The sequence below is a fragment of the Nicotiana tomentosiformis genome, chromosome 12 (genome assembly GCF_000390325.3).
Source record: "Nicotiana tomentosiformis chromosome 12, ASM39032v3, whole genome shotgun sequence".
In the NCBI taxonomy this organism is placed as follows: Eukaryota; Viridiplantae; Streptophyta; class Magnoliopsida; order Solanales; family Solanaceae; genus Nicotiana; species Nicotiana tomentosiformis.
In genome coordinates, this window is record NC_090823.1 from 125140771 (window position 1) to 125155422 (window position 14652).

At 34.3% G+C, this 14652-nt stretch overlaps 1 protein-coding gene and 1 non-coding gene across 2 annotated transcripts; both read left to right on the plus strand.

The window, feature by feature from the left end:
* The first annotated feature begins 1247 nt into the window (after nt 1-1247).
* On the plus strand, nt 1248-9479 carry LOC104108904 (RHOMBOID-like protein 12, mitochondrial). Its single transcript, XM_009618056.4, has 8 exons — nt 1248-1781; nt 5069-5189; nt 5284-5403; nt 6437-6547; nt 7566-7616; nt 8340-8444; nt 8536-8577; nt 9139-9479. The coding sequence occupies exons 1-8, from the start codon at nt 1414-1416 to the stop codon at nt 9226-9228; spliced, it is 1008 nt and encodes a 335-aa protein (XP_009616351.1). The 5' UTR covers nt 1248-1413; the 3' UTR covers nt 9229-9479.
* A 711-nt stretch (nt 9480-10190) lies between these two features.
* Nucleotides 10191-10262, plus strand: TRNAT-CGU (transfer RNA threonine (anticodon CGU)). The gene has a single exon. It is a non-coding gene; the product is annotated as a tRNA-Thr (tRNA).
* Nucleotides 10263-14652: the final 4390 nt, after the last annotated feature.

The following is a 14652-nucleotide window of genomic DNA, read 5'->3' on the forward strand; positions in this document are numbered from 1 at the left end:
ATGTTTTATTTTGTGATATCGACTTCGATATCTATTTATAAAATACATATATAAATATTACACATATATATGTACACTCAAATAAATATCTCAAACTATTTTACAAGATGGTAATTGAAAGAAAAAGAAAAAATTATTTGGCAAGTAGGTAGACCTCATGACCCAAATATGTGCTTGTTTAGAGCATCTCCAACGCTCTCCTATTTCTCCAAAATGCAGTCATTTTTTACCAAAATGTGGCTCCAATGCTCCTTTATTTTTGGCTGCAAAATGGGAGATGAATAGTGTTACTCCAAATTTAGAGTTACACTATTCATCTCCTCCATTACTATTCGTCCTTACTTTATTATTATTATTATTATTATTATTATTATTATTATTATTATTATTATTATTATTATTATTATTATTATTTAACTCTTTTAATTTATCTCTTTATATATACCTAATTATGTTTATGTAATATCTTTATAATATTAATTTTACATCTTAACTTTGGCGTATAATTTTGATAAATTAATTTTCGTGCATTTATTATTTTTATGTAAAATTGTAAGTTAATTTTATTATAAGTTATAATTGTATACAAAATATATAATCATCTCAAAAAATGAATGGTGCAAATATAAACCATTAGATGTTGCTAAAATTGAAAGGTGCGAATATAAAATATTAGATGTTGCTAAAATTGAAAAGTAAAAATTGAATAAATAAAAATATATTAATGGTTGAGGATGAGCGCGATCTTAATGCACCAATTCAAGATGATTGGGAATGTCTACCTCTAACGGTAGAAATGGTAATGGATGAAAATCACCGATTTGAACAATTTTTAGCTCTACACAAAAGAATTAAGGACAAAGATGCTTATTTTGCACTTCGTAATGCATTAATATATCATTTATGTGAGCATACTACACGTGAAAGTTGAATATTTATGTAATATTTAATTAAAATTTTACCATAATGTAATATGTGTTTAATTAGAGTATCTCAATGATTTTACTTTTATTTGAATTATCCGTTAATATATATAATCTATAATATTTGCTTACAAATTATATTATTTAAAAATTTATGGTATAAAATAATTTTATATTAAATTATATGTGATGAATATGTAAAAAAGAAAAAAAGATAGAATTTCTTTAATAGAAATAAGAAAATAAAATTTAAATAAAAGATAATAATATAATATTGAAGAGAGTGAAGAATATAAAATATTCTTTTTGTTTTTGAATAAAAATGGAGTAACCATTTTGATGGAGAAAATGGAGTGTAAGGGTCGGAGATGGATGGAATATTACTGATCTTTTTTCACAAGAAAACACACTGAACAAAGCAATACATAACCAGACCAATACACCATTCCAAGCATAAACGAAGCTTCAACAAAAAAGCCTATAGGAAATTATGCAGAGGCTCTTGTCCCTCAAACTCCTCTCTAAAATCCCCAGAAATCTCTCAAATGCAACCACAAATCCCTCACAAACTTTCCTTTCTCTAACTTCAAAGACTAACCCATGTCACCCTTCTCAGCAACAACAAATTTTCTCTGCTTTTTCACACGCACACACACACTCATTTAGGCTACAAAATGTGAAATTTTCACATGGGGTTTTCTCAAACCCAATTTTCCCAAAGCGGCTGTTAACAAACACAATTTTTAGACGTGATCCGAGCAAGGATTTGGTTAACCGTACAGTTGGGATTCTGAGGGCTCAGTTTGGAAAAAGAAATTTTCACTCCAATTTCTCATTTGGTTCCTCTCGCCGTGGCTGGTACTCAATTGTTCCCCCCTTTTAGCAACTTTAATATATTTATCAAATTATTTGAGGTCGGCTATGTGAATCACTTGTATTTACTTCATTGCAACACTAAATAAACTGTTATATAAACCATATACATTACGCTATATTCATGCCCATTTTGTTCTAATGTTAAGTATTTTGTTTTTAAGGAAAAATAGAGGTACTCCAAAACTAGTTTTTTTTTTCCTTTTAATTTCACAATTATCTTTACACTGACATACAAGTTTTCCTGTTTTGACTAATTAAGTTTATTTTATTTGTTGTTGAGATAGTATAGTGAATAAAGTCTTAGTCTTTACTTTGAGCCGAGGAGTTGTTTTTGCGGACTGATAGATAAGTTGTACCCGAGTTTCGTTTTGCTGTACTTTCTGGGGCTTTAGCAGCAAAGTGGAATGATAAGGTGTGATCTTTAGGGCCTTGGTCCCTTTTGGATATAGGAAACTTGAACGTAGCTGTCGTTCCTTCAGTTTTTGTTGATCTTTTAATAGTTGGGGGAGAATTAGGAGTTGATTAAAATTGGGTTCTATTGGAATTTAGAATGTAGATTTGAACTTGAGTCCTTTGCATTGTGTATCTTATGTCCATATGAAGCAGTGATGATTCATATAGCCGATCCCAACTTGTTTGGGCCCTTGGTTTAGTTGTTGTTGTTATTGTAGCTCCGAGGGTTTATCGGAAACAACCTCTCTACTTCCCAGGAATAGGGGTAAGGCTTGCGTACAAACTACCCTCCCCATACTCCACTGGGTTGTTGTTGTGGCTGTTGTTGTCTTTTGCAATCCTATATATTTTTTTTCAGATTTACACCCTAATCTCTTCATTTTTTTTTTGTAAAGTTCTTTTGCACCATAATGTATGCTCACACTATTTTTTCCTCTAATCTACCATTGATATTACGTTTACATTTTTCAAATTAATTGGGTCCAGTTTTTCTTTTAGTGATTGTGAGATCAATTTGCACTTCTCCAAGGGCAAACTGTTTTTGGAACTCCATCTTGGTCTTGCTAAGAATTTGGTTTCATCTTTATACTTTCATGTTTGTTAGGTACATTTTGTGAGTTGAGAGTTCTATTTACCTCAACTCATCGTGCATTCACAAGGTTTGGGCTTTTCTTTTCCTTTCTTAGGTCTCATGTGTATAGTTGGTGGGAAATAATCAAAAAATTCAACCTCATGTATGTGATGTTAGGTCTAGAGAAGCATCTAACCCCGTCGCCTAATGGTTAATGAAGTGGGTGCAAATATTAGAGATTAGGGTTCAGATCCTAACAGAGAAAAAACACTAAGTGATTTTTTTATCTGACTAAGCCTTGGTGGGCCTAGTTACTCGTCGTCCAGGCGCGCAGAAGCTGGCCCAAACACCATCATTATCAAAAAGAAAAAAGGTCTAATGAAGTTTGAATTATATATTTTGATTTTGTCTCATATGAGGTGCAATTGATCATAAAATTATGACATGGCATATCTTCATGTGAAATTTAACCTAATCTCATGTGCAGGCTTAAAACTTTAGGCTAGGAATCATAAACGGGACATACATTAGGCCTACAGTTCACTCAGCTCATGATTTTGCAAAAAACCCTAGAGATTATGGGATTGATCATAATAAATAAAAGAAACAGGTGTAAATAATGAAAGGGAGTATGCTTTAAAGCAACAAGTGCAAAGATCTCTGGGATCTCTGGTTGATTTGAATTTTAAGAATAGCACTGCTGATGATAGAAGTAGAGCTTTTAGATGTTTCTTGAGCTTCTGGTGCTGTTATGTGCATCAGTAAGATAAATATTGCTCTGTGAAAAATTTAAGAAAAAAAGGAGCTACTGTACTTTCTTGTCCGTTCGGAAAAACTTGACCCACTTCCTCAAACTGACAAAATATGCCTTTCAACCGTTTTAACTAATACTCCTATAAACTAATTTTGCTGATAAAAAAACTAATATAAAGTAATTTTACTTTATATCTTAAAGTTAATTTGACATAGTCTTCGGGAACTATCGTACTTTTTTCTTTGCACATACAAACCGATTATTTAAATAGTTATTTTCCTATATTAGTAATCTATTCGAACGTTTTACTCTTAGTCTCCACCAAGGTGGAGGTATGCCATTTTTAACGGGATGAAGTGAGCTGTATTTAATTGACACTGACCTGCAATAACTGATGAGTTGTGACAGCTAGGAGTTCGTAATCGTTTAAACTGTTTCTAACATTTTCAGTTTTCTGATGGGAGAAATGGCGACAATCTGTATAATGTCATCCCATTGCTCTTAGTCAACTTCATACATTTTCTATTTTCTAAGTTATGACATCTTTTTGATAAGGAATGTTATGACATCTTTAATGGAATGAATTGATTAGTATTTAGTTGACACTGATATGCAGTGACTAGTGAGTTGTGACCAGTGTTGTGAAGAACGTGAAGCGAGGAAAAGCGACAAGCCCCTTTTCGCTTAAAGCGAGAAGCGAGAAGCGAAGCGCTCGCTTTTTTTAAGTGAAGCGGAATTTTAAAAAAAAAAATTAAAATAAATACTGCATAGATAACACATGTAACTGTAAGCAAATGTTCAATACTTCAATATAAAAACTAAAGAGTAGCATCAATCAAAGCACAAAATGAGCATCCTATTCTTCTACAAGATTAAATGAAATGAAAAAAATGGCAGTAAGTATACGAAAAAATTGGCAGTAACTGAAACAAAAAAAATTGGGCAGCATTTCGCTGCAATTTATCGCTGAAACAGTGAAAGAAAAAGAAGAAGAAGATGAAGAAGAGAATGAGAAAAAGAACTGAAGGGAAAAAAAAATTTGCCAGCATTTCGCTGCTATTTTGGGATTGAAACAGTGAAAGAAAAAGAAAAAGAAGAAAAAGAAAAGGAGGAAGAAATCACATACCTGGGCTTGAACTTGATAAACTTTTTAAATTTTTAACGTTGGCAGCCCTTAATATGTAGAAGCGCTCGCTTCTGTCGCTTTTACGCTTCTCGCTTTTTTTGCAGAAGCGCTCGCTTTATTCAACCTGCTACGCTTCACCTCACATAAGCGCCTGGGGTCTCGCTTCGCTTCGCGCTTTAAGCGCTGAAGCGAGCGCTTTTCACAACACTGATTGTGACAGCTAGGAGTTCGTCATGTTTCACCTGTTTCATGTATTTCAAAATTATGGCAGGATAAAAGGCAATGTTTGTGATGCCATTCCCTTGCCTTTAGTCCAACTTCATACGTTTTCTATCTTCTAAGTCATGGGCATTTCCAATTTGTAGGCAATCAGGTTTTGGGAGGTTTTCTACTGATGGAGTTGTGTTAGGCATAATCTTAGCTAATGTAGCTGTGTTTTTGTTATGGCGTGCTGCTGATAATAGGTTCATGATAAGGAACTTCATGGTAAGTCACTAAGATAACTTATCTTTTTGATGCAATTGACAGCTAAGACATTTTTTTCCAACTAGATTAACTTATTTTTGTATCTGGTGCTCAGATTTCAGTGGACAATGTTACAAGTGGACGGGTTCACACATTGATAACATCTGCTTTTAGTCACATTGATCCTTGGCATCTTATCTCTAACATGGTTGGATTCTACTTCTTTGGAACAAGTGTAAGGTCACCTGTCTTTCTACTTCTATATCATGTCTAAGCTTAATATCTTCGTAGGTAATTCAGTAACCTCATTGAAAATTCTTGATGTTGAAATCTAGCAACTAATGGAATTGTATACTGTTTTTCTTTCGGAAGGAAGGGTCTTAAAAATATTTCCTAGCAAGAAACATTGTCTCTGGCATTAATGGGTATATGGCCAAGCTCAAACTTATAGTGTTTCAGTGACCTGTCTGAGCACTTGCTGACTTTGGGCTAATGAATAGAAGAGTGGTAAACTTGATGCATACTGATCTGATAAAAAATTTCAGTACTTTTTGTTTTTTTTTCCTCTAAGCAATCTCAGTTTTAAAAGTGATGGTATTTAGGGGGAAAAAGGAATTGACATTAGATAGAACCAAATAACGGAAATGGGTGGGATTGAGTGCTGAGAAGGTTAGTATCCTCCCTTGTGATATTTAAACTTTGAAATGACTTATTTTAGATGGGGTAAATGCATTAGCAAGCTTCTTGAATGACCCGCAGATCTTCGTCTTTACTTCTGATTATTTTATACCATTATTCTGCATACAGACTGCAGCCCTTATCTTGGAAAAATGAAAGAGCTACTTTTGTCAGAAATGACGCATTAGATGGTTACACCTTTAGGATCACAGTCAATATTAAGTGAGAAGATAACTAGTGCAGTACTTGTGGAAATGATCCAGTTTTATCTGTCAACTTAGTTAAAGGGACATGGCTTAATGCTAAGCCATTTGGCCCAATGTTACAATTTGTCTTGGTTATTTGTACCTTTTTAGTATAAGGGTAATTGATTAATCACTTAATTAATATTAAGCAATTACTTCATTGGCATATTGTAAATTAGGCATTTTCCTTAACAATATGCCATAATAAGTGAAATTAACATGTTAGAGAGATGACCAAGAAAATTTGTTATAACCTAAAAGGAAACTCTTGCATTATATGTGCACACTTCGACATCTCTTTTCACTGACTAATATTTTCTTTTTCCAATTTCTTTCTATTGGCAGATCGGTAGTACTTTTGGGCCTCAGTTTCTTCTGAAGCTGTATCTATCTGGAGCAGTTGTTGGCTCTGTTTTTTACGTGGTATATCATGCCTTTATAGCTCCATCATTACAGGTAATCTTGGCGCAGCAACCTTATTATATCTAGTTGTTCCCATAGCCAAGAAGTTGATGAAATGTTTTGTAGTTATACCTGTGTATGTTACCTGCCTACTAAATGATGATTAAATCCTCAGTCCAATTGATATTTTTTGGTAATACCCAAGATCAGCCGTATATATGCAAAATTCATGGTTAATATTTTAAAGAAGTCGGTGGTTTAGACTTTATTTCTGAAACATGAAAAGCACAACAAAGTGAAGCCGGGAATTTCAATCATTTAACCTATTAATGGTTCAGAAGAATCCAGGAACCAGGGGGGGCAGTTAGAAAGCTACATGAAAAGTGATTAAATATGGTAGTGGAAAAATTAGGATATACTGTACTGGAGTTAGTTGTGGTACTTGTGTACGGGCTTATAGTGTAATTATAGGTTGCTTCTGTTTTTCAGTTGGCTTGCGTATGTTTTTGGATTTACTTCACCTTCTCAGTTATGCATGAGGTTTTTTTTCCTATTAATGATTAGACATTCGAGAAAGAAGGATGAGGAAAAGTTAAAGTGGACTGTGCTGCAGGATTTGAGTTGGTCACTTTATTTCATAATTAATCCCTCTGTTCCAATTTTTGTGTCACTTTTCATGATGAGAGTGCTAAAATGTTTAACAGACATCTATGATAGTATTATTTTTTATAAATTGACAGATCAAATTTATGTTTTAATGTCATGGTCTCCTAGCAAACTTACTCCACAGCTAATATTCTAATATTTTCTTAAGAACAGTTGTGTAGCTCAACTGGTCAAGCGCTTCAGTTTCTTTAAAGTTGTCACAAGTTCGAACCTATGTAGCTTCATTTTCTCCTTATCAAAAAAAAAAAAAATTATTCCACTAGTACCTATAAAATATGCCAGTCAAATTTACATAATAAAAGCTCTTTGTCAAGATAATTGTGTGACATGAATTGATGGAGAGAATATAATGTCACTACCTCTTTGGTTGTAAAAGTTGTTCATGGCCGTTTCTTTTCTTTGGCAGGGACAAAGAAGACAAATGCTGAGCATGAATCCATCGCAAGTTCCGGGATTGGTAAATTCATGTCTTACGTCTTCTTGATCTCTGCTAGCCCTTCCTTTTCCTTCTCCAGTTTCAATTTCTTGTGTTACCATGTTAACAATTTATGGGACTCCAAAGCATCTGAAATAGAATTGTCATTTTTGTCTCATCTTTAATGTAGATTATCAAGTTTTCTTTAACATGGTACTTTGTCTTCTTCAAATTCAGTAGTTAAGCATCTTTTTTTGCATGATTTGGTAGTGTTTGCTGTGGTAGTTGGACTAATAGATATGCTCTGGAGAAAAGAGTTGGAGTAATGTCATACTATAAGCCACTCCAATTCTATACGTTTGGTCTCGATCTTTGTAATTAGTGAACATTACTTTTGGAAGGTTATCACTTATCAGACCATGGTTTCCTATATTGCCACAAGTTTTCATTTTTGTTAGCCACTATATGTGATTGTTATAACTCCTTGTAACTCCTAGCGAAACCCAAAAATGATGTTATCTTTCTTAGGTCTTGTTATATGGATTGCTATTTGAATCCCTATGCAATCTTACTCAGCGTGTGCTGTGGGATCTTGGAAATAATTCCAGCTTCTAAACAACATGGTTCTTGCCTTCTTGGTTTGGTTTCTCATCCTTTGCATGGAGAAAACTTAACCACGTTTTTTTTTTTCTCCTTGATTAATACTCAAAGCATCATGTATTCTTTACACTTTGCCTTGACTTCTGTTCATGCTTTTCTATTTAGGGTGCAAGTGGGGCTGTAAATGCAGTGATGCTGCTTGATATATTCCTGTTCCCTAAAAAGACTCTCTATCTTGATTTTATTATTCCCGTTCCAGCAATCTTACTGGTATGTAGTTGTGTATTTGTTTTCTAGATGGTAGTTTCCAAAGTTAAATTTGGCTAATATTTTGTACACTCCCTATGGTCCTAATCTTCAGGGAATCTTCCTCATTGGAAAAGATGTTTTAAGAATATTGGAGGTATGATCTTCTAGCTCTATATCGGCTTTTGTTGTTTTAGTTGTTCAACTTTATCATGAAATGAAGTTATCATTGACCACCATGCTCTGAACTCGTACTTCCTTCCACGAGGCTCAGTTGCTAATGAAAATAAAAAACAAATGTTAGTAAAGTTTACTTCCTTGTTCTGCTCTAGTGTTCTACCATTTACACGCCTGCTGTATTTAAGTTTGCTAGATTCTCCCCTGCTTGATTTATGTGATCAGAATATTTAGTAACGCATGCAGTTACATGGTCTGCTGTAAAGGGTAGTACGACTTCTCCAACTCGACCCTTATGCTGATTCTCTGTGTTGGTTGAGGCCTGAGGGAATGAACTAAAAAAATCAGATAGCCCAATATTAGGATCTGTCTCGCGTGCCAGATTGAGATCTTTGCCTTAGAGCCAATTCTACCATTGGAGCCTTAATCCTATCTCAACTTAATCTTTAGCTTTGCCAGAAAAGAGTTTAAACATTCTGTTAGTCTTGTAACAACTTGTTTGATATGTGTAATGACTCATATTTTCACCACTTGACTTCAGGGTGACACTCGAGTCTCAGGATCTGCTCATTTGGGCGGGGCTGTCGCGGCTGCCATATCATGGGCTCGAGTAAGAAGGGGAAGGTTCTAAAGTCTCATTGGTTTGTCCTTATAAATATAATTTCGGGGGATATAACTGAACAATGCAGTTAGGATATATAGTACCAAATTGCAGTTAGGATGTATTCCTTCCCACCCTTGAGTTATTGTCTTCTTCTAGGGTGAAGTGTAAGAGATGTCCCTTTAAATAGCAGCAATTGTCACATTCCAAATTCATGGATATTGTCAATGCAATTTGCAGCCTGAAATTATGATGATGCTGACCAATTAGGTACTGGTTTACTTCTTCTTCTTCAGTGGTAACAATTAACATTTGAGAATTACGACTTAAAGTGAGAATACATACTACTAAACCATGGTTTAGTGATAAATCATAATAGTCGCACTCGGTGACATTTGTCCCTCAATGGATGGACCTCTTTCAACTTACTCCATATGTTGTGCCACAGAACTCTTTCGGCCTAAAACAAGGGACGCACTTCTTATTCTAGGAGTTAGTAGGTATGAAAGAGTCAACTTTTTGCCTGTGTCTTCGATTTTCTACTATTAAGTAAGCACCTTTTCAATTCAATCATTATTTACAGGATTTCATTATTGGGTAGGTAAACTTTTTGGTAGGACTTATCATGAGGTCACATTCATTTTTGGATTACTTTTTTCGCGTTTAATATGACCAAGTCCTATATTGATGAGGACGAGCTTTTTTTTTTTCCGACTCATTCACCCATCTAGATAAAAAATATTTGAAATTCATATTATGCGAAGAGATATTAATTTTGCTAAGTATTTCGTAATTTTCACCCAAAAAAATGACTCGAAAAATATGGGATTTGGTTAAAAAATTTGGAAGTGCTTTTGCAAAAATTTAACAAAAAACTGTTGTTTCAACAAAAAGTCAGAAAAAAACACTAGTTTAAATTTGGATCTGCCTGTGGTTCTAGCCTTATTTCTCCTTTGTTTTTAATTGACTTTTGACCACTAAGAACTGAAGAGGCCTCCGTAGCATAGTGGTAGTGCGTTCGCTTCGTAAGCGAAAGGTCGCGAGTTCGATCCTCGCCGGGGGCTGTACAACACAGCATGCGCTACTAAATTACTTTGTTTTTTGTGGTCACCTTATAAAAAGTACCTTAGCCCCAACTTGATGTTATTGCAACCACCGCCAATTCTTTTAGAATTTTCTTGGATATATAGATGCAATCTTATGACTTTTGAGGTTCAATTTTTAAGGGTTTTAGCATTGTATTTATTGTACTTTGAAACTTATGATTTTTTTCAGATTGATCTTATGGGTTTAGACCTATCATTGGTTACAATATTAGTAAATTTTTACATTATGCTCAGAAGAATTTGATGTCACTATTCTACATCCGCCCCTGAAAGTCGAACATGGTGACATTATGGGTGTCAATGGTTCGGTTCGGCCGATTATTTTATAAAATTTGTACCATATTAATTTTTCGGTTATTATGTTATGTATAACCAAAATTAGACTTTTCGAAAACGTCTCAATCATGTCGGTTTCTCTTCGGTATCGGTACGGTTTGGTTAATTTTCGGTATTTTTTTTAATATCATATAAAATTCACCAGTAAAATTATAATGCAATAACATATGTTCTTTTATAGGATTTAGCAAAACTCTCTAGATATTTTTACTGTTTAAAGGGTGATGAATTAAAAAAATGAAATATGGCTAGAGTATAGATCCATCAACTATTCTACAACAACGTAAAAGAAATCAAGTAAAGACAAAGAAAATATAAATCACATGAGTGGAAAGATATTAACCAAAATGGGACTCAAGAATAAAGTCTATAGAAGATTAAATATATTCAAAAAGATAAATCTAAATTATATGAAAGGAAACATATTCAACACATTATAGTTTGCTACTCATAATCGCTAGAATACTTTGTGTCTTGCTAATGAATATACTTGAAATAACTTAGTTTAAGTAGAAGTAGCATAATATATAGGTTTTAGGAATTAGTATTTTGAGTTTAATTACTTGCTGGCTTGTAACAGTTTTCATAATTTCAAGGCCCAAAGAAAAATTTAATGCATTATTATTTTTAAACTTACTATATAAATATATTTTTTACATGTAAAATTTATTCGGTAAAGTTCGGTATTTTTTCGGTTTATTTTCATAAAATAAAAAACCTACCCTAATTATCGGTGCGGTTGTAAATTTATATAAAAACCTAAAAATCGGTTTGGTGCGGTACGGTTCGGTCGGTTTAGTCAGTTTTCGAATATCTAATGACACCCCTAGATGATATGACAAAGTAGAGACAATATTTTATCTTTTGAGGCCACGTCTTAATTAAACAATAAGTTATTAATTGTAACGACCAAGCCAGTCGTTTTAAGAGTTGTAGTCTCGCTCCCTCATTTATTACTCATTTTGTACTTTATAGTTGTTAAGTGACTTGCCGGGGTAGTCGGTTCGGATCCAGAGAGATTTCGCAATGAATTGAGACACTCAGTCTCAAGGTTGAAAGCTTAAGTTGAAATGGTTGACCGGATGTTGACTTATGTGTAAACGACCCCGAAATAGAGATTTGATGATTCCAATAGCTCTGTATGATGATTTTGGACTTGGGAGCGTGTCCGAATAATTATTTGGAAGTGCGCAGTTAAATTAGGCTTGAAATGGCTAAAATAGAAATTTAAGTTTGGAAGTTTGACTGGGAGTTGACCTTTTGATATCGGGGTCGAAATTCAATTCTAAAAATTTGAATGGGGTCTTTATGTCATTTATGACTTGTGTGCAAAATTTGAGGTCAAACGGACTTGATTTGATAGGTTTCAGTATCGAATGTAGAAATTGAGATTTCTTAGTTTCATTAGCCTTGAATTGGGGTATGATTCATATTTTTAGCGTTGTTTGACGTGATTTGAGGGTTTGACTAAGTTCGTATGATATTTTAGGACTTGTTGGTGTATTTGGTTGAGGTCCCGGGAGCCTCGGGTGAGTTCGGAAGGTTAACAGATCGAATTTTGGACTTGGGGTTTTGCTAATGTTTTTTTGGTGCACTGTCTTGTTTTCTTCTATGTGATCGCGTGAGAAGGTCCGCAATCGCGTAGGCTTAATTGGGCAGTGCAAATTTTTATGCTATGTGATCGCGTAGGGATGACCTCGATCGCGAAGCAGTTGGTCAGCAGTGCTACGCGAACGCGTGGATTAAGCTGCGTTCACATAGAGTAAATGAGGGAGCTGGAATGTTTCACGTGTTGTGCTATGCGATCACGTGTGGTTGTCCGTGATCACGTAGGGTTGAGGAAGATGTGCTTCGCGATCGCGTAAGGGAAAATTTTGGCAGGGGAAAATGTTCTACGCGATCACGTGAGTTGGTCTGCGATCGCATAGAAGGAGAGGCCTAAGCAGAATGTTTAAGTTATGTCCCATTTTCCATTTTTAACGATTTGGAGCTTGGGGAAAGGCGATTTTCGATAAATTTTTAAGGGAAACAACGGGTAAGTGTTCTTAACTCAATTTTGATCAAATTACCCGAATTTATTGCTATTTTTAGTATTTAATTGGTGTTTTAAGTTGGAAAAATTGTGAAAACCCTTAAGTTTAGATTGGAGATTTGAGGGTCTAGTTGATGTCGGAATTTGGTAAACTTTATATGGTTGGACTCATGGTTGAATGGGCATTCATATTTTATAACTTTTGTCGGGTTCCGAGACGTGGGCTCCATGGGCGATGTTTGAGTTAAATTTCAGATTTTATTGGAAAATTAATATTTTCATATGGAATTAATTCCAATAATTTGTATTGACTGAATCGAAATTATTATGACTAGATACGAGACTTTCGGAGACCAATTTACGAGGCAAAGGTAAAATGGAGTAAAGGATTTCACGGTTCAAGGCAAGTGACTTGTCTAACCTTGTGTGAGAGAAATTTTCCTTAGGATTGGTATTGATGTGATAATTGTGATGTGTTGAAAGTGGTGTACGCGAGGTGACGAGTGTGTACATAGACTAAATGTGGAAGGTTATGTATTTAAATTTTGTAGATCACTGTTGCATTAATTAAATTATTTTATCCTGTTATATTCATCATCATTGATCTATTTTTATATTTTTAAATTTTGCCTTACCTTTTTCCTGCTAATTGCTTTACCTGCTTAGCTGAAACTTTGTTTCTTTTATTCTATGCTCATTATTTGAAAGTTGAATTTCTTTATTGAATTATTATTAATATGAAGTATCTGACATTGAAATTTGGTATTTGAGGCAAAGTGTTTTATTGTGAAATACTGTTTTGTTGAGTTATTGACTCCCTAATATTTTGTTGAGATTTGTATTCATTGTGATTGAGCTGTGAGCTCATTATTGTGGAAATTAATGATATTGTTAATTTATTTTGGCAAGTTGAAATAATTGGGTACTTGAGGTGCGAATTGTGATATATTGTGATATTGATACGCATGCGGTGGTATAAGGTCTAGGTGTTGAAACGCATGCGGTGAGATAAGTGTGGCTTGATACGCGTGACTAGTAGGGGAACTACTAGAAGTCATGCGGTGTGATAAGGGTGGCTAAAACGCGGGATGCTATTTCGGAAAAAATATTTTCTTTAAAATTAAATGTGAAGACTCCCGCGGTGATATAAGAAAATGAGATATTGTGAATTTATTTATGATTTGTGACTATGAGGCGGTACCTCAGGAGTGCCCTTGTTGATATTTTCTCATTGGTACACTTGCTTTTGGTTATTTTGTGTTTTCCTTAAATATGAAAATTTATGTTTTCCTTCCGTGAGGTATTATTTGCCTTTATTCTGTGTAGTTAAATTGTGACATACTCCTTATATGATTCATTCCCATTGTCATTATTATTATTATTATACTTTTAAACTTTTCACTCTGTCTTTTATTATTTCTAGTAGGGCCTGACCTGACCTCGTCACTACTTTACCGAGGTTAGGCTTGACACTTACTGGGTACCGTTGTGGTGTACTCATACTACGCTTATGCACATCTTTTTGTGCAGACCCAGGTGCTTCCTACCAGACCAGTTATCAGTGAGCTAGACTGTATACGGAGACTTCAAGGTACATCTGCCAGCGTCCGCAGACCTCGGAGTCCCCCTCTATCCTTATTATGTTGTCTTCCTGATTTCTCTTTAGACTCTGATGTATAGAAACACTTAGAATAAATTCTTAGAAGCTTGTGACTTATTTTTACCGGGTTTTGGGAGTTGTATTTGTTTAATTTGCAGTTCTTATTTATTCAACTGTTAAGGATTAAATTTCAGATTTATATTTAGTTATTCCGCAAATTATTAGGTTTACCTAGAATTAGAGATTATGTGTCATCACGATATCCTACATAGGGAATTTGGGATCGTGACATTAATAGTGATGCCGTTGAAAAAAATTGATGGATGTATAAAAGAAGTAGGCGTCAGCAAACATGCATACATCTATAAATGCGTACTTGT

What these genes read in the sequence shown, in the direction of transcription:
- LOC104108904 (XM_009618056.4), top strand. Translation starts at nt 1,414, where the DNA reads ATGCAGAGGCTCTTGTCCCTCAAACTCCTCTCTAAAATCCCCAGAAAT. An exon ending in GGTTCCTCTCGCCGTGGCTG is followed by an intron (nt 1,782 to 5,068) that starts GTACTCAATTGT and finishes TCCAATTTGTAG; the next exon opens with GCAATCAGGTTTTGGGAGGT. An exon ending in TCATGATAAGGAACTTCATG is followed by an intron (nt 5,190 to 5,283) that starts GTAAGTCACTAA and finishes TCTGGTGCTCAG; the next exon opens with ATTTCAGTGGACAATGTTAC.